The following is a 20510-nucleotide window of genomic DNA, read 5'->3' on the forward strand; positions in this document are numbered from 1 at the left end:
GCTTCTAGAACTGTGAGAGGATAAATCTGTTTTGTTTTGTTTTTTGTTTCCGCAGGTGTGGCACATAGAGGTTCCCAGGCTAGGAGTCGAATCAGAGCTGCAGCTGCCAGCCTACACCACAGCCAGAGCAATGCCAGATCTGAGCCGCATCCGCGACCTACACTACAGCTCAGAGCAATGCTTAACCCTCTGAGCGAGGCCAGGGTGGAACCCGCATCGTCATGGATACTAGTCAGGCTTGTTACCGCTGAACCACCTCGGGAACTTCCTTTTCCTGTTGCTTTAAGTTACTCTGTTTATGGCGATTCGTTACAGCGACAATAGGACATTGACCATATAGGATCCTCCCCAGTCCCAGTCGCCAGCATGTTTGCACAAGAACCCAGAGTGAGGCTGGAAAGGATGATGGAGGCTCTGGGTGTGTGTGTGTGTGAGCACATGTGTGCTAACCGCAAACCCCTGCGCACACCTGCGTGCACACGTGCACTAACTTCAAGCCCCTAGAGAGGAAGATCCAACAGTCCCCAGTGCTGGGCTACCTCCGCAGTCCTGCTTTGCCTCTCTGGGCCTCCAAGCAATCTGGATGGGAGGGTGGGGCTCACCATCTCTGTTCCCCTGGACCCCGGAGCGGGGGTGGGTTAAAGCAGTCGGACCCTGAGCTTTCCCACAGGTACCTGAGGACAGAGGGGGAAGGAGAGACAAGGATGATAGATGGGGAAACAGCAAGGCAGGGAGAGGGGCTGAGCCTGGCGGGGCTGGGGTGGGGGTCTCTTTTGACGGGCTTCCTCCCTCCTGGACCAGGAACTTCCTCAGTTTTGAGAGCCCGGCCCCCCTCCCAGGGCTCTGGGGGAGGGGGGTGCTGGGGGGGTGCCCCAGGCCAATGAGAACCCCAGAGGGGAGAGATGGGTCATTTCCTCTCTGGCTATTTGCACCCTCCCTTGGAGCTTTAAAAACCACAGCCCTCAGGCAGGAGGGACCTCTGATCAGCGAGTGGAGAACCTCGGAGGGACCAGAATATGGTGAGTTTGGGGTGGGGTTGGGGTGGGGCCGCCACCTCTCCCTTCCGAGCCCCTTGGGCTCTCAGGCTCTGGACTCCCCCGGTGCTTGTGTCTGCCCTCCCCGCCTGCTTCTCCCATCTCCCCTCGTCTTCATCTCAGACTCTCCCACTCCAGGGCTGGAGGCAGCCAGATTGTCAAGGCACTCACCACTATCTTCGACTTCTTGTTTTTTTTCTGTTCAGTAGTCCCACATCCAAAAGGGTATTTAGCGAAACGCCCTCCCTGCCCCAGAACCTCAGATGCCTTGTCGCTGCCCTCAGAGGCAGGGGTGGGCCCCAGTTTTTGGTGGATCCTTCTGGAAACCGTCTGCAGGTGCTCCAGGACAGCGTAGGGAATGAAGGAATGAGAAGGTTGACCCAGGGCCAAACGGGGCTTCAAATCCTGCCTCTCCTCTGTAATCGCGGGAGAGATACGTCTTGCTGAGTCTCCCACTCCTTATCTTTAAGGGGGAGATAGTGAAAGTCCCCTGGTGGCCTAGCAAGCAGTTAAGGATCTGGTGTTGTCACCACTGTGGCTTGGGTTGGATCCCTGGCCTGGGGAACTTCCGCAGGCCAGGCGGTGGCCAAAAAAAGAGAGAGAGAGATGGGGCTAGTGACCCTGTAGAACTGAGGTCCTACATCAAAGGATTGTTGAGAGAATTAAATGAGATAATACATGGAAAGCTCTTCCTGCAGTGCCTGGTATACAGTTGGTGCTCAATGCATGTGACGTGTCGATCCCGTCTCCCCCACCCACCCTACAAATAGAAGCCTGTCTTACACATGATCTTATATCTTCCTCCTTTTTCTTCATGACTGACATGTAATATTAGATCAGCATTTATTGAGCACTTACTGCATACCAGGCACTGTGCTAAGCACTTGGCATTTACTAATTTCATCGTAAACAGTCTGTTGAGGAAGCTGCTATCATCATCCCCATGTGTTTCAGAGGAATTGCCTCTTTCCTTTTATCAGCTGTATGATATTTCAGTGGGAGATTCTATCTCCTATCAGTGGAGATTTGGGCTGTTTCCAATATTTTGTCTTTAAAATCAAATAGTATTTCTTTGGACCCACACCTGGGTTTCCAGAACCGCAAATCCTGAATCCAGGGCATGGGCAATTTTTTTGTGTGTGTGGCTGGGCCCGCAGCATGTGGAAGCTCCTAGGCTGGGGATGGAACCCCTGTCACAGAAGTGACAATATTGGATTCTTAACCACCAGGCCACCAGGGACCTCTTGGGTCATTTTTGTCTTAACAGATAATTGCTAAAATTGTACCAATTTCTATTCCTCAATTACAGAGCCTGGGATGCTCTGCTTGTCTTTACCCCCATCTGCACAGGCACGTGGAACTTTTTTTATTTTTGCCAACCTGGAAGGCAGGTCATTGCAGCCTCTAAGGATTTGGAGCCTCACCTCTTTCGTGGGCTTTTTAAAGTGCTAGTGTTTATGTTTCTTCATGCTCTGGGAGGTTGACTCACAAAGATTGCGCAAATTCAAGAAGGTAAATCTGAGTTGAGGAGTTCCCATCATGGCTCAGGGGAAATGAACCTGACTGGTATCCATGAGGACACAGGTTTGATCCCTGGCCTCGCTCAGTGGGTTAAGGATCTGGTGTTGCCGTGAGCTGTGGTGTAGGTTGCAGATGCGGCTTGGATCTGGCGTTGCTGTGGCTGTGGTGTAGGCTGGCACCTACAGCTCTGATTGCACCTCTAGCCTGGGAACCTCCATGTGCCGCGGGTGTAGCCCTAAAAAGGCAAAAAACAAACAAACAAACAAAAAAAAAACCAGACAAACCTGGGTGGAGATGCTCGCCCTTGTGTCCCGTGTCTCAGAGGACACGCCTAGAGTGGTTCCTCGTGCTTCTGTGGGTGGATCGTTTAAAGAGGCTGTGTCCATGTAGGGACAGGGAGAGGGATTCCGGAAAGAAAGCCGACTGTGCCTTGTGTTTTATGAGCTCTGACTGTGTTCCTAAGTGAGCCTGTTATTTCCACTGTCACGAGGGGACGGGAGTTGGCAGGACTTTCCCTGCTGTGAGGATGGTGAGACTGAAGCCCAGCGAGGGAGGGAGAGGCTGGGGCGGAGTTCAGCTGCAGGACCAGCCTGGGCAAGTCTTGCATCTTTACTCTTCCCACTCTTCTTCCTCCTCTGGGCGTTACCCCAGCCCAAGCCCCTACCATCACTGGCCTGCGTCCCTCCCCAGCCTCCTCTCTGGTCCTCCTGCCTCTGGTCTCACCTCCTCACAGTGGCCAGAGGGCTCTTTCTAAATGGACACTCTAATCTGGTTCCTCTGCAGCTCAAAGACAATCCATGGCTCCCCATTACCCCAGGATAAAATATAGACCCTTTAACATGGCATCTGTGGAGCCTCCAGCCTCGTCTGGGCTACTTGCCAACCACACTGATGGTCTTTCATTTTCTGGTGTGTGGCACCCTCACTCAGACCGCACTGCAGACCTGGTGGGCCCTCAGTTGGCCCCTCAGAGGTACCCCCCTTCCTAACTGCGAGGACTTGCAAAGGTCTCTTAGGCTCTCTGTAGCCTCAGTTTTCTCATCTGTAAAATGGGTCTCGGAAGAGCAACAGCGCTCCTCGGGTTGTCCTGTGAATTAAATAAGCTGATGCCTGAAAAGGGCTTAGAACAGAGCCTGGTGATTCTGATTGCGCTTCTCCTAAGTTCCGCGTCTTCTGCTTTACCCTGGTCTCATGTCTGCTCACTGCCAGCCACCATCATCCCTCACCTCCCCCCACCCCCAGACAATCTCAACCTCCTCTTCTTTTTTGTTTTTTTTTTTCCCATCTTTTTAGGGCCGCCCTAGTGGCATATGGAATTTCCCAAGCGAGGGGTCGAATTAGAGCTTCAGCTGCCGGCCTACGCCACAGCCACAGAAATGCCAGATCTGAGCCATGTCTGCGACCTACACCACAGCTCATGGCAACGCCAGATCCTTAACCCACTGAGCAAGGCCAGGGATGGAGCCTGTGTCCTCATGGGTGCTACTCAGATTCGTTTCTGCTGCGCCACAACAGGAACTCCCCACCCTCCTCTTCTTCCCATTTTCTGATCCGGAGCCCTTTCTCCGCACAACACACAAGGACTCTGCAAACGAGCCTGTGAACTTAGGGGCAATAAGAGTAACTGTGGAGTTCCCTCTGTGACGCAGCAGAAATGAATCCCAGCATCTGTGAGGATGCGGCCCTGGCCTCGCTCAGTGGGCTAGGGGTCCCGTGTTGCCATTAGCCGCGGTGTAGGTCCCAGATGCAGCTCAGATCCTGCATCGCTGTGGCTCTGGTGCAGGCTGGCAGCTAGAGCTCTGATTCGACTTGCAGCCTGGGGACTTCCATATGCCTTGGGTGCAGCCCTAAAAAGTAAAAAAAAAAAAAAAAAAAAAAAAAAGAGTGCCCTGCCCTTCAGGTTGTTGTGGCAGGTGTACTATTTAGGGAATTAACAGATACCTGTGAGGTTCGTAGGCCAGTGCCCGGGCTTGGGAAACCCTTGGGAGCCCCAGTAGCCACCGGCCGCACGTGGCTGTTGAAATTGAATGAACAGGACAGAAAAGTGAAGGCTTAGTTCCCAGACGCATCTGCCACATTTGACGGACCCACCCGCCACAGAAGGCCGGTGGCTACCACCTTGGACGATGCACCTGTGAAACATTGCCATCAGTGCAGAAAGTTCTCTTGGGAGGGCTGAACTTTTATTCCTCGAGAGCCTTCTCCTGATCCCACACCAGGCTGGATTCTCTCTGGAGCACTCTCAGTTTCTGTCCCTGGTGACAGATTTCTCCTTCTCAGCAGATCTTCGTCCCCCAGCCAGTTCCTAAGTGTGTGATGAGGAGATAGGCTAAGACTCTTTCCTAGACTCCTAGGGTGGTAAAGCCAGGAATTCTTTTTTCCTTTTTCATTTTTGGCTGCCCTGCCCTGCAGCGTATGGAGTTCCCAGGCCAGGGATCAGATCCGAGCTGCAGTTGTGTTAATGCCAGATCCTTAACCCCCTGTGCCGGGCTGGGGATTGCCCCTGTGTCCTGGTTCTACAGAGAAGCCCCCGATCCCCTTGTGCCACACTGGGAACTCCAGAATTCTTTCGTATAGTCTGTATACCGTCTCCATTTGGGGGGAATGGCCGGTGTCGTCACTGGTTTGGTCCCACATGGAAGAAGAATAAATCATATATGGTAAAAGCTTCCTTCCAATGGGTGCCCTCACCCCCTACTTCCCTTCCCCAGGGGCAACCACTGTTAAAGATTTCCTTTGCCTGCTTCTGGAACTTGTCTGTGCAAACACACATGCACACATGCATGCACACACGTGCTCAGAGAGAGACAGGATGGTGGACACAAAGGGGAGGGAGGGAGAGGGAAGAAGGGAGGAAAAGAGAGAAAAACAGGAGTCCCCATCATGGCGCAGCAGAAACAAATTCGACTAGGAACCATGAGGTTGCGGGTTTGATCCCTGGCCTCGCTCAGTGGGTTAAGGATCCAGCGTTGCCGTGAGCTATGGTGTAGGTGGCAGACTACAGCTCTGATTCAACTCCTAGCCTGGGAACCTCCCTAGAAAAGACCCCCCCCCCAAAAAAAAAAAACCAAGAGAGAGAAAATCAGAGGGAGAGAGATTCCTCTTTTGTAGGTAGCCTGCTTTGCTCCCTCTTCTTTTTTTTTTTTTTTTTTCTTTTTTCTTTTTTGCTATTTCTTGGGCTGCTCCCACAGCATATGGAGGTTCCCAGGCTAGGGGTCGAATCGGAGCTGTAGCCACTGGCCTACGCCAGAGCCACAGCAACGCGGGATCCGAGCTGCGACTGCAACCTACACCACAGCTCACGGCAACGCCGGATCGTTAACCCACTGAGCAAGGGCAGGGACCGAGCCCGCAACCTCATGGTTCCTAGTCGGATTCGTTAACCACTGCGCCACAACGGGAACTCCCGCTCCTTCTTCTTACTTTTTCTATTGTGTCCTGGGTCTGGGTGTTCTTTCCACATCCTTAGGTAAACTTCCTCATTCTTTTAAAAGTTGCAAAGTATTCTGTTGCCTGGATGTCCCATCATCACTTTTGCTGGACACTTTGGCTCTTCCTATTCTATTTCTTTTCTTTTCTTTTCTTTTTTTTTTGGTCTTTTTAGGGCCTCACCCTCAACATATGGAAGTTCCCAGACAAGGGGTCGAATCGGAGCTGCCGCTGCCACCCTACACCACAGCCACAGCCACACGGGATCCCAGCCTGGTCTGCGACCTACACCGCAGCTCGCGGCAACACCGGATCCTTAACCCACTGAGCGAGGCCAGGGATCGAACCCACATCCTCATGGATACGAGTCAGATTTGTCACCACTGAGCTATGACACGAATGCCATCTCTTCCTATTTTTTGCGGGGATACAGAAGTGGCAAAACTGTGCAGACTTTTTACCAGGAGGGTTCTAGAAACCACAGAGTCGGCATCAGCCTCTTCCACGTGATGTCAGAAGAAACGGATGTGTGAGCTTATTTCAGAAAAGGAGCTTTGTCAGCGGATGAGAGGGGTGATGATAATCATGAGAACATGGGGTGGGGAGGCTTCCCTTTTGGGGGGAGTCTGGACTATTCTGCAGCTAAACGTGGCTGTGAGCTTGTGAAACTGGCAAGGATGAAAGTTAGCTTCACGTATCATGTCCAAGATGGACATTTAAAATGTGGAACATGGGAGTTGCCGCTGTGGCTCAGTGGGTTAGTGATCTGGCTTGTCTCTGCGGCTCTGATGGTTTGATCTCCAGCCTAGTGCAGTGGGGTAAGGATCCAGCGTTGCCTCAGCCGTGGTGTAGTCTGCCAATGTGGCTCAGGTTCAGTCTCTGGCCTGGGAACTTCCATATGCTGTGGATGTGGCCAAAAAAGCAAAAAAAAAAAAAAAAAAAAAATTCAAAAGTTTTTGGATTGTGATTCTGCGGGTTAAGAACCCAACACTGTCTTCGTGAGGACTCAGGTCTGATCCCTGGCCTCGCTCAGTGGGTTAAGGATACGGCATTGCCACAAGCTGTGGCGGAGGTCACAGATGTGGCTGGGATCTGGTATTGCCGTGGCTGTGGCGTAGGCCAGCAGCTTCGGCTCTGATTCAACCCCTAACCCAGGAACTTCCATATGCTGCAGGGGCAGCTGTAAAAGGAAAAAAAGAAAAATTAACATGGAGTTCCCTGGTGGCCTAGTGGGTTAAAAATCTGGCGTTGTCACTGCTATGGTGCAGGTTCAATCCTTGACCTGAGAATTTCTGGCCTCGGGTGTGGCCTAAAAAATAAAAATAGAAAAAATATTTAACAACTTCCTAACGTGCAGAGACCCCTGAGCAGGGTCTGGGGTCTCTTGCCACCCTGGCATTAACTCTTTAGTGATTGGAGCATAGGAACCTCGAATAGGGGGAGGGGTCCCAATGTAAGAAATGGGAGGCCAGGGTGCTAGGAGTGGGGTTGGTACCCGTGGGTGGCCCAGGGCAGTGGCTCTTTAGCGATGCAAATAGTTCAACCATTTTAACTATTCTGAAATCTTGTCACACTTGTAGAAAAATTACAAGAATAATACAGGATTGCCCGTCATGGCACGTGGGAAGCAAATCTGACTAGGAACCATCAGGTTGTGGGTTTGATCCCTGGCCTCGCTCAGTGGGCTAAGAATCCGGCGTTGCTGTGAGCGGTGGTGTAGGTCGCAGATGCAGCTCAGATCTGGTGTTGCTGTGGTTGTGGTGTAGGCCAGCAGCTGTAGCTCTGATTGGACCCCCAGCCTGGGAACCTCCATCTGGCGCAAATGTGCCTTATCTCTCTAGGTATGTGTCTCTCTGTCACCTACCATCTTTTTTTCCTGGACTTGTTGAGAGTAAGGGGCAGGCCTCATGTCCTCTGCTGCTAAGTGTCTCCGTGTCTCCTTCTCAAGAATAAGGACCTTCATCTATGCAGCGCTACACAGGGATCCTTGCCAGGAAATTTAACATTTGATGCCATACTGTCATCTAGCCTACAGACCAGATTCAGACTCGCTCAATGGTCCGAATGATGCCCTTTAGAGTGAAGTTGTTTTTCTTGCTCCGCAGGAAAAATGCCACAACCCATTTGGTTGTCCCAGGTCTTTCGTTCCCGTTCATCTGGAACAGTCCTTTGGCCCTTCTTTGTCTTTAGGACATTGGCATTTTAATTTTAATTGAGTAAAATCCATATAACACATAATTCACCATTTTGTTCTTTTTTTTGGCTGCACCTGTGGCATGTGGAATTTCCCAGGCCAGGGATTGAGGCTGTGCCACAGCAGTGACAATGCCGGTTCCTTAACCTGGGGAGTCACCAGGGAACTCTTTTTTTTTTTGATTTTTTTTCTGTTATAGTTGTGACCCAGTCATAATACACACACACACATTCTTTTTCTCACATTATCCTCCATCATATTCCATCACAAGTGACTAGATACAGTTCCCTGTGCTATACAGCAGGATCTCACCAGGGAGCTCTCTTTTTTTTTGCTTTTTAGGGCCGCACCCACGGCATGTGGAAGTTCCTGGACTAGGGGTTGAATCAGAGCTTCAGCTGCCGGCCTACGCCACAGCCACAGAAATGCCAGATCTGAGCCATGTCTGCAACCTACACCACAGCTCACGGCAACGTTGGATCCTTAACCCACTGAGCAAGGGCAGGAATCAAACCTGCGTCCTCATGGATCCTAGGCGGATTCATTTCCATTGCACCACAATGAGAGCTTCTCACTGGGGAAATCTTAATTCACTGTTTTAAAGTGTACAATTCACTGGCATTTAGCACATTCACAAGGCTGTGCCATCACCGCCTTTATCTACTTCCAGAATATTTTCATCACCCTTGAGCTCTGTACCCGTTAAGCAGTCCCTCCCTGTCCCCCCCATTCCTGGCAACTACTAGCTCATCTCCTGTCTCTATGGATTTGCCTGTTCTGGACACTTCATTGAAATGGAACCTGAGGATATGTGACCTTTTGTGTCTGACTTCTTTCATGCCACATAATGTTTTTCAAGCTTCGTGAACATTGTACCTTGTATCAAAACTCCATCCCTTTTTAAGGACTGAATACTATTCCACTGCATGGATATACCATGCCCTGCTCATCCACTCATCAGTTGACATTGACCTTTTTCCCTTTGCATTCTTCATTTATTTTGTCCCTTTAAATAATTTCATCACTGCTATGGTTTTATCAGCAAAGAGATTCTGCCCTTCAGCCTGGTTGACCTGGTTGACCTCAGGGTAACATAAAAGGACTAGAAATTAAAAAGAGTGAATCTGAGAAAGATCTGAGCTCTTTAATAATCATTGATAAATAATAATAACACTGGTGGTCGCTTTTTGTCTCTGTGATACGTACCAGGCTCTTAGGTAGGTGTTTGAATAGTTTTCATTTTACTTAATCCATGAGCTGGATGTTTAGTGGCTACAAACCTCAGCCTGCAAATTCAGGTGCCCTAAAACTCCAGCTCTGAATATTACTTTTTTTCAAACATTTTTTAAAAAATTATTTTTAAATTATTATTTTTTTGCTGTGCCCATGGCATACGGAAGTTCCCATGTGAGGGATCAAACCTAATCCACAGCAGGGACCTGAGCCACTGCAGTGACATTGCCGAATCCTTAACCCACAGAGCCACCAGGGAACTCCTAGATCTGAGTATTTCTACTGCAGTGATTTCTACTTTTTTTCTGTCCCCTTTGTCTGGGTTGGTGATGAAGTCATCTTCAGGGATGGGCTCCAAGGGCCACAGAGCTGGCTCCTGAAGTGTCCTTATCCCTTCGATAGCTCCCCCCGGAGATGCTCAGAGGAAGCCTGCCCTGGGTTTGCATCCCAATCTAGACAGAATTGAATTTCAATCTGTATAACTTGAAACAGGTTACTTCATCTTCTGGTGCCTCTGTCTCCTTATCAATAAAATGGGCATATTCATAGGACCTACTTGTAGGGTCGTGATTGGGATAGAAAGAACTAATGCTGTTCCTGGAACATAGTAGATGCTCATAAAACACTGGCTGCTTTAGGAGTTCCTGTTGTGGTGCAGCAGAAACGAATCTGACTAGGAACCACGAGGTGGCAGGTTCGATCCCTGGCCTCGCTCAGTGGGTTAAGGATCCAGCGTTGCCATGAGCTGTGGTGTGGGTCACAGACATGGCTTGGATCGTGCATGGCTGTGGTGTAGGCCAGCAGCTGTAGCTCTGATTCAACCCCTAGCCTGGGAACCTCCTTATGCCACGGATGCGGCCCTAAAAAGCAAAAAAAGAGAGCGAGAGAGAGAAAAGCAATAACCCCAAAACCAAAAAACACCGGCTGCTTTAGTATGATCATTCCGTATCTTGCTTGGTGATTTTTCTGCTGTGTCTGTAGCCTCTAGGATACAATTTTACGTTCAGGGCTCTTTCCAGCCCAGCTACTACCTGCAGCATCCTTGCTCTCTTGGGGGGTTGGTAGGCATGACAATTCCTGGCCTCTTGGTCTGGGGAAGACGTGCTCAAGACTTTTCTGTTCTTGGTTATATTATGGAAAATTTCAAACACACAAAAGCAGAGCGAATAATATTGTGAATGCCTACCGCGCCGATCACCCGGCTTCAGCAATTGTCAGCACTGTGCCAGTCTTAGTCATTCACAGCCCTCCCTCCCTCCCCTCTTTCTTACTTCCTCTCTCCCTCCCTCTGTTCTTTTTCCTGGAGTTTTCTTTTTTTGGGGGGGGGCATTCTGCCCCCGGCCAGGTATTGAGCACACACCCTAGCACTGACCTGAGCCACAGCAGTAACAACACTGGATCCTTAACCCTCTGCAGCAACCTGAGCCACCACAGTCAGATTCTTAACCCACTGTGCTGCAGAGGGAACTCCTTAAATCTCTCTTAATCCGTGACACTTCCCTTCTCCTTTTTTTTTCCTTTTTCTTCCCCCTTCCTTTAAAAAAATGCCATCTGTTTATGAGAAAAACAAGACCCTTTGTCTTGCAGAGTGATTGGGCTAATTTCATCCCTGTGATGTTATTTCTCTCTCTCTCTCTTTTTTTTTTTTTTTTTGTGTGTATGTCTTTTTTAGGGCCACACCCGCGGCATATGGAGGTTTCCAGGCTAGGGGTCGAATCGGAGCTGTCAGTGCTGGCTGACGCCACAGCCACAGCCACGCCAGATCCGAGCTGCCTCTGCAACCAACACCACAGCTCCCGGCAACACTAGATCCTTCACCCAGGGAGTGAGGCCAGGGATCAAACCTGTGTCCTCATGGATACTAGTCGGATTCTTAACCCGCTAAGCCACAATGGGAACTCCCATTTATTCTTTGTCTTGCTGCCCCCAAGTATTTTCTCTCTGTTCTGAGACTGAGGTTTTGGAATGATGATAGGCGAAACCGAGGGACTGCCAGGAGTTAAGCGAGGAAGAGAGAGCAGCATAAAAACCAGTGGTGGCACTTGGAGAGGGCCAGGTAGGCTGCTAGGACGAGGGTCTGGATCTGTGTCCTAGCGCTGTGCTGAGTCGTCCTGGGACACGGGGCAGGGCACCTGTGCGCTCCTATCTCAGGATTAACAGTGTTTCCTGAGCCCAGTAGAAAAAGGAAATAAAGCTTTCCCAACCTCCTTCCCAAAACAACTTCCCCCCAAACGCCTACAGCATGATACAGATAAAGCCCCACTAGGTCTGCTTGCCATTGTCAACCTACAAAGACCCTTCGGGTCCTTCAAACTGTGGGCCAATCAGAAGGCTCCCCTTGCACAATAGTAATTTATTTGCAGTTCAGCTTTTTGGGAGGTCCCATTGTGGCTCAGCTGTAACAAATCAATCCCGGGCCTCGCTCAGTGGGGTGAGCATCCGGGGTGGTCAAGAGCTGCGGTGTAGTCAAAGAGGCAGCTCGGGTCCCGAGTTGCTGTGGCTGTGATGTAGGCCAGCAGCTGTGGCTCTGATTCCACCCCTAGCCTGGGCACTTACTCAACCCCTAGCCATATGTCGTGGGTGTGGCCCTAAAAAGGCAAAAAAAATTTTTTTTAATTTGATTTTTTTTCTACTGTAATTTTTTTGGGGGGGCATCAATTTTGATTCTTTAAAATATTGCATTAGGATTTTTTTTTTTTTTTTTGGCTTTTTAGGGCCGCACCTACGGCATGTGGAGGTTCCCGGGCTAGGGGTTGAATTGGAGCTGCAGGTGCTGGCCTATGCCACAGCCACAGCAAGGCCAGATCCAAGCCATGTCTGGGACCTACACCACAGCTCACAGCAACACCAGATCCTTAACCCTCTGAGCAAGGCCACAACCTCATGGTTCCTGGTCGGATTCGTTTCTGCTGCACTATGACGGGAGCTCTTGGATATTATGTGTCTTCGAGGCTGGTTTTCCCTCTTGACCCCTTAAATGCTGTCCTGGTACAGGAGGCCTGCTGCCTTGTCTGGGTGGCTGCCCCCAGGCAGAGCGCAGAGCCGCCTCGGTGGGTGGGATGCAGCCAAACCAGGTCACGTTGCTGGTGGTGATGGTGACGAGGGGTGCTGGGCTGACTACCTCCCGAGTCGTATCATTGCAGTCTGTTGGAGGCATTAAAGGTACCTCCCAAGCAGGGTCCCCGGTACTGACCAGTCAGAGCGGATCACAACCACAGTCTTGCTGTAGGTCTAGGTTTTACCCATTTGTTTGCTGGTTCCTGGGGAAGTCCAGGGATTGGGGTGGGGGGCTGGGAGACAAAGTAGCTTGGAAGGGCTTTCAATATTTTAATAAGTGTTAATGACACCCCAGCGGGCTCTCAGCCCTCGGCATCCCCATTTTCCCAGGAGAAGCCTAAGACCAAGGATGTGGAGCGCTGGGCTCAAAGCCACGTACCTCTGAGGGTCCCCCACCACCTGTCTGCAGACTCACTCTCCCTGCTTCTCTGGTCCCCCCCCCGCAGGACCCCATGGTTGATAACACCACTGATTACTACAATTATGGCTGGACCCTGCTCCCTGGCCAACCGGTGGATGCCTCTTCCAGAACCCTCAAGCTGCACGCTCCCGACGTGATTGCCCTGGTGATCTTTGTCATTGTCTTCCTGGTGGGAGTGCCGGGCAATGCCCTGGTGGTCTGGGTGACGGGATCCGAGGCCAAGCGGACCATCAACGCCATCTGGTTTCTCAACCTGGCGGTGGCTGACCTCCTCTCCTGCCTGGCGCTGCCCATCTTGTTTGCATCCATCTTGCAGCACAACCACTGGTCCTTCGGGGACGCCGCCTGCCGAATCCTGCCCTCGCTCATCCTGCTCAACATGTACGCCAGCATCTTGCTCCTGGCTACCATCAGCGCCGACCGCTTCCTGCTGGTGTTTAACCCCGTTTGGTGCCAGAACTTCCGAAGGGCCCACCTGGCCTGGATGGCCTGTGGCATGGCCTGGGGCCTGGCTCTGCTGCTGACCATACCTTCCTTCCTGTTCCGAACGGCTCGCCAGGAGTACTTCCCGCCCAAGACGATGTGCGTCGTGGACTATGGTCGAGACGGTTTCTACATAGAGAGGGTGGTGGCCCTCATCCGGCTGATCGTGGGCTTCCTGGGGCCGCTGGTCACCCTCTCCATCTGTTACACCTTCCTCCTGATCCGCACGTGGAGCCGCAGTGCCACGCGCTCCACCAAGACGCTCGAGGTGGTGGCGGCAGTGGTGGGCAGCTTCTTCATCTTCTGGCTGCCCTACCAGGTGACCGGGGTGATGCTGGCCTTCTTCCACAGGCAGCTGGACATCTTCAAGTTCGTGTCCAGTTTGGATGCCCTGTGTGTCTCCATTGCTTACGTCAACTGCTGCATCAACCCCATCATCTACATGGTCGCTGCCCAGGGCTTCCACGCCCGGTTCCTCAAGACCCTTCCTTCCAGGCTCCGGAAAGTATTGACCGAGGAGTCGGTGGGCAGGGAGAGCAAGTCCATCACGCTCTCCACGGGGGACACCCCAGCCACGAAGAGCCACGCGGTGTAAGAGCGGCTTCCCAGGCCACCGTCGTCCCGGTGTGCCAGCAAACGTCTGGTCCATTCACTTTCTGCGCATCCGGACTCAGCCCTCGGCAAGGTGGCGGTGTCCAGGTGACCTGGGCTCCCGTCTTTCTGTCTTTCCCGGACTTGTCCTTCCTCTTCCAGGTAAACGCCTCTCCTCATTCTTCATGTCCAAGGTGAACACGTCCTTACAGGGACACTCAACCTTTCTTTCCACCCAAGGACTTTGGAAAACAAACAGCCACCAATATACCTGGAGTCTTCCCCCAGAGTAACACAGGCGTTGAGAAGAGACTGTATTTTACGTTCCTACGCAGCATAGACTATGTTAGATACGTAGCATCTGGACCCACAGACACATTCTAACCTTTAAAAAATAGTTCTGTATTTATTTTATGAAGAGTTGGCCCCACATTTGAACAGGCATCTCCAAAGCTATTCTTGTTTAGGACAAAGCAAAAATCCATGCCCCTATCTTGGCTATGGTCAGTGAGTGGATTTAAAGAAGCGTTTTAAAAAAAAAAGGAGTTCCTGCTGTGGTGCAGTGGGCTAAGAATCCGACTGCAGCAGCTTGGGTCGCTGCAGTGGTGCTGGTTCGATCCCTGGTCTGGAGCAGTGGGTTAAGGATCTGGCGTTGCTGCAGCTGTGGCGGAGGTGGTAGCTGCCGCTCGGATTCCATTCCTGGCTGGGGAACTTCCATATGCTGAGGGTGTGGCTATTTAAAAAAGAAGAAGAAGAAGAAGAAGAAGAAGAGTGAGTTAGTACCTTACTTAACTGGGTTTTTAAGAAAGTATTAAGTAAAAAGCTGTTATGTGGTTACGGCTGAAAAGCACGCCTTGAGGAAGGGACCTGGACTTTGGAAACGCTGGCTGGGTTCCTCCAGGAAGTGGGCTGTTCCCTGTTATCCTTTGTCATTTGCTGTTTGCTTTGCCTCTAAAACAAAATGAGACGTTTTATCTTGACCTCATTTAGATGCTCACGCAATTGTAGGTAATAATACAGAGGGATCCCGCAAACCTTTGACCTAGTTCCTGCCATAGGAACATCTTGCAAAATGACATTACGATATTACGGCTAAGATGTTGACATGACTATGGTCAAGGTGCAGGCCATTTTCATCACGGCCCGGATCCCTCGTCACATCCTTTCCTAGCCTGCCCCACACCCCGCTACCCTCCCCGGCCTTGTCCTGAACTCCTGGCTACCACGGATTCGCTCTCCGTCTCTGTAATGTGGCCCTTTCAAGAATGTTCTGTGTAAATCCACTATGATACTGTGTAAAAAGAAGGATGCCCAATCAAGGGACTCTATACAGCCCGTAACCTTTCGACTTTTAAGAAACCGAGTAAGCCCTGCTTGAAAAGTGAAACTAAAAAATAATAAATGTTGAAATGTTGTGTCATTTATAATGGACTTGGAACTATTCCTGCTTAGTGTTGTGTGTGTGCACGTGCGCATGTGTGAATTAGCTAGAAATATTGCACAGACCAGCGCTGTCCAACAGAATATGATGTGAGCCACGTAAGTAGTTGAAAATTTTCTAGTAGTCTCATTAAAAAATTTAACTGAAATGGATGAATGATAGGAATATATTTAATAAGGTAATGTCCTTATTGGTTGTACTAACAATGATATGACTTCTATATAATTATAATTATACATAGTGTGATTGAATTACAAAAATATCAATATATTATATAATAATTATGTTTACAATTTATAAATATATCATGTAACAAAATGTATATCAAATATTATATATATATATATATTTTTTTTTGGCTTTTTAAGGGCTGCACCTGTGGCATATGATAGTTCCCAGGCTAGGGGTTGAATTGGAGCTTCGGCTGCCCCCCTAACGCCACAGCCACAGCAACACAGGATCCACTTTGCATCTGTGACTTACACCACAGCTCACAGCAACACCGGATCCTTAACCCACTGAGCGAGGCCAGGGATCAAACCCACATCCTCATGGACACCATGTCTGGTTTTTAACCTGCTGAGCCACGACAGGAACTCCCTTTTTACATTCTTTCGTGTTAACTGAGTATAGTTAATTTACAATGTTGCATTAATGTCAAGTGTACAGCAAAGTGATTTAATTATACATACATACATACATTTTTACAATACAAGTTATTGCAAGATACTGCGTATTGTTCCCTGGGCTCTGTGGTAGTCTTTGTTGTTACCTATTTTGTATATAGTCGTGTGTGTAGGTTAATCCCAAACTCCTAACTTATCTCTCTCCCACCTCACCGCCCCCTCTATTCCCTCTGGTAACCCTAACATAATTTTCTTTCCTTTTTTTTGCCTTCGGCCATCCCTCAGCATGTGGGGTTCCCGGGACAGGGGTCAGATCGGAGTTGCCGTTGTGATCGAAGCTGCAGCTGCAGCAACACCAGACCCTTTAACCCACCGTGCTGGGCTGGGAACTAAATCTGCCTCCTGGTGCTGCAGAGAGGCCACTGATCCCGTGTGCCATAGCTGGAACTCCCAAGTTGGTTTTCTATGTCTGGGAGTCTATTTCTGTTTTGTAAGTAAGTTCATTTGTATCATTTTAATAAGATTCCACCTATAAGTGATATATGATATTTGTCTTTGTCTGACTGACTTAATATGACAATCTCCAGCTCCATCTGCATCGCTGCAAATGGCAAAATTTCATTCTTTTTCTGGCTGAGTAATATTCCATCATGTATAGATACTACATCTTTATCCATTCATCTGTCGATGGACATTTAGGTGGCTTCCGTGTCTTAGCTATTGTAAATAGTACTGCTGTGAACATTGGGTTGCTCGTGTCTTTTCGATGTCTTTTCAAATTAGAGTTTCCTCGAGGAAAGATGCCCAGGAGCGGGTTTGTGGGATTATATGGTAACTCTATTTTAAGGAACCTCCATGCTGTTCTCCATAGTGGCTGCTACATTTCACATTTCTTTTTTTTTCCCTTTGATGCTAAGTCCTCCAAATCCTGCATGTGTGTTACCCTCACGGGGCAGCTCCGTTCCCACCCACGCAGTCCAGCCAGTGCATTTCAAGTGCCCAGGAGCCTTCTGGAGCTGGTGGCCCCTGAATAGGAGGACTGAGTAGGTATGGATTCCCTCTCCCTCTTCGCAAGAGCAGGCTGAGTCCAAGGACCAGCCTTTGGTTGGGGGAGCTGGGCTGATTCTAATGGGAAACCATACCTGAATCTTGCTACTACAGTATTGTTGCATCTGCCTTGGGGACACTTTTTATTTAAAGATGTGATCCGAGTACCTAGTTGGCAGGTGCTCTGCTGGGCTTCCAGAATAGGCTGTGTGTTTTTTGTTTTGTTTTCAGTTTTCTTTTTCTTTTTTTTTTTTTTGCTGCCCTGCAGCATATGGAGTTCCCAGGGCCAGAGATCAGATCTGAGCTGCAGCTGTGGCAACACGGGATCCTTAACCCACTGTGCCGGGCACGGGATCACACACGCATCCTAGCAATACTAAGATTCTGTGGAACCGGTGGTGCCACAGTGGGAACTCCTGTGTGTGGTTTTTGATAGTAAATGTTGGTACCGTTCAGACCCTCTGGCAGCAAGGTTTTTTGGGGAAAACCTGAGCCCCAGCTACCTTCAGGTCAGCGGGGGGTGGGGGAGGTGCGGCGAAGGTACCTGGCACCTCCAGTAAAGACTGCTGTGATCCTGGCCGTCCCTTCTGCCTTGACAGCCAAAATCTCTCCCGCTGCTCTCTTCCCTGGCTCGCTCCAGACTAGCTGGTCCCTCGGCATGATCCTTCCTCATCTCCTCTGCAGAGTTTCTTCCCTCAGCCTTAATTGTTGGCTTTCTAGAGTGCTCCCTCTTTTCTTTTTTTTGTCTTTTCTAGGGCCACACCCACGACATATGGAGGTTCCCAGGCTAGGGGTCTAATCGGAGCTGTAGCCACCAGCCTAAGCCAGAATCACAGCAACTCGGGATCCGAGCCGCATCCGAGACCCACATCACAGCTCACGGCAACACCGGATCCTTAACCCATGGAGTGAGGCCGGGAATCGAACCTACAACCTCATGGTTCCCAGTCAGATTCATTAACCACTGAGCCATGATGGCAACTCCCTAGAGTGCTCTCTTAAACATGGCTTCTCACTTTTTTAAAATTACTCAGTGAATTTCTTACATGTATAGTTGTACAACGATCATCACAACCCAATTTTATCGCATTTCCATCCCAAACCCTCAGTGCATCCCCCCACCCCCCACCCTGTCTCCTTTGGAAACCATAAGTTTTTCAAAGTCTGTGAGTCAGTATCTGTTCTGCAAAGAAGCTCAGTCTGTCCTTTTTTCAGATTCCACATGTCAGTGAAAGCATTTGATGTTGGTGTCTCATCGTGTGGCTGACTTCACTTAACGTGATCATTTCTAGATCCATCCATGTTGCTAAAAATGCTGGTATTCCTTTCCTTTTAATGGCCGAGTAATATTCCATTGTGTATAGGTACCACATCTTCTCGATCCACTCCTCTGTTGATGGACATTTCTGTTGTTCCCGTCTTGGCTATCGAAAGTAGTGCTGCAATGAACATCGGAGTACGTGCATCTTTGTGAGTCATGGTTTTCTCTGGCCTTCTCACTTTTGTGGTTTCATCTAATACCTTCACAGCTGTCTCTCTTCAGGGTGTGGCCTCCTCCAGGAAGTCATCCCTGATTTCCTCTTCTGCCTTCCCACCCTGATGCCATCGTATCTCCATTCCTGGCCATCCTCTGGCTTTCCTGGTTTGGGGAGTGGGCTGTAAGGAGTGAGGGCGTCTTTCTCTCACTCATATGTGGAAAGGAGATGCTTCCTAGAAGCTGGGCCCCATAACAATCTTCTAGAAACACTTGAAGGCTGAGGTGGGGCATCCAGGTGGCTTCTCCAAGGCAGCTTCCGCCTGGTGTTGATGAGTGTTGCCTAGGAGGGAAGTGGGCTGAAGGGCTAGGCGATTGCCAAATCTGGGGTCTGGGGAATCTGCTGAGTCAACGAGTTCCGAAGAGGAAGTGGTGGAGAAGGGAAGTGGGTGATGGGGTTGGCAGAGATTGCTGGGCTCCGACCCCCACCCCTCAAGTCAGTCCCCTGTCACTTACCCACCTGTTGCTCAGATGTGGCTCCTTCCAAGTCTGGGGGCTGAGCTTCCCCCTTCAGCTGCGCCATGTGACTTTCTCAGGCGCCCCCATCCTGACGCTCCGGGAGGGTGGTGTCACTCCAGACCCATGTGCCTTGATAGGAATGCAATTCGTGTGTCCTCATTTTTTAGCACCCGAACAAGAGACGAGCAAAGAGAGACAAAAAGAATCAGGTGACATGAATTTGGGTACTAGATCTTATGGAACCAAATCTGTTTCAGGGGTTATTATTGCAATAAGTGATCAGTATAAAATGTTATGGAGAGATTTCACATGAAAAAAACCTCTGGTGTGTATTTTCCACTCACAGCAGCTCACATCTCAGATCCACCTCATTCCTGTAGCCTCCTGCTCAGTAGCCTCAGGTGGCCAGTGGCTCCCGTATCAGACAGCTCAGGCTAGAATTCCTTGACTAACCTTCAGATCATCCATAAAATTTTAACCTCTCACAGTTGGTGCTTATACTTCTAACATTCTAGAATCCTCTGATTCAAATCGTCTGTGACTAACCTTGTGAGATCCCTCGGGTCAAAGATCCCATGAATCCAGCGTTCTGAGGGAGTCTGTGAGTCCAACCATTTAGCCTTCAGAGCCTGACCCAGATCAGATATCAGCAAACTCCCACCTGTGGGCCAGATGTGGCCCACTGCTTGCTTTTTGTGGATAAAGTTTTATTGGAACACAGCCGTGCCATTCTGTCTGTGGCCATTGCTTGTTTTTTGCAAATAAAGTTTTATTGGAACACAGCCATGCCATGCAGGCTGTGGCTGCTTTCATTCTACTGAGGGGGCATAAGTGACCTCTTCACCAGCAAAATACTCACTTTCTGTTGTCACCAAAAAAGCTGACTGACTCTTGATATTGATATTCAAAGATTCTAAGATGGATGATGGTTTTGCAGATGCTTATTTGTTGTGCTTTATATTTTACACATGTAACAGGCATGAGCTACAGGGGAACTCTGGCCCCCCATTTTTTTATAACAGCTGTGTTCCTATTCCCGTTCATAGCAGCTCCCAGATCCCCAGGTAAGTACTCCCAGCTCCAGAGACACCAGAAAACCTTAGCTTCCCAGAATTGGAGAAATGTACACCCAAGACTCAGTGGCTCAGGACTTTAAGATCAAGTGATTTGAGAAACAAAGCCCCGTAAACTCAAGATCAGAAAAAGTTTGAGCTGATAAAAGACGGAGAACCATTGTTGGCTTCTCTCATGCTAGTTTCTCTTTCTGACCAGGGCTGTTTCTCTTGATCTGGGGGGATGAAGGGTGTCCACCCCCCGGCCTCAACCCCAGGATGTGATGGGGCGGAGGTGCCGAGGGGACGTTTGCCTCTGCAGGGTGCTGTGGCCAGGCTCAGCCAAGTCAGGGTTGCCCAAAGGACACCCCAGCTCTTGCACAGAAAC

At 49.8% G+C, this 20510-nt stretch overlaps 1 protein-coding gene across 1 annotated transcript; it reads left to right on the forward strand.

The window, feature by feature from the left end:
* The first annotated feature begins 975 nt into the window (after positions 1 to 975).
* C5AR1 (complement C5a receptor 1) lies at positions 976 to 15386 on the forward strand. The gene is made up of 2 exons (NM_001244215.1): positions 976 to 1019; positions 12915 to 15386. The coding sequence occupies exons 1-2, from the start codon at positions 1017 to 1019 to the stop codon at positions 13965 to 13967; spliced, it is 1056 nt and encodes a 351-aa protein (NP_001231144.1). The 5' UTR covers positions 976 to 1016; the 3' UTR covers positions 13968 to 15386.
* The last annotated feature ends 5124 nt before the right edge of the window (positions 15387 to 20510 follow it).

This window comes from Sus scrofa, chromosome 6 (assembly GCF_054392235.1).
Source record: "Sus scrofa isolate SSC_HxYL_T2T_F1_AM1 chromosome 6, Sscrofa_HxYL_maternal_Yorkshire_Landrace_v2.0, whole genome shotgun sequence".
In the NCBI taxonomy this organism is placed as follows: Eukaryota; Metazoa; Chordata; class Mammalia; order Artiodactyla; family Suidae; genus Sus; species Sus scrofa.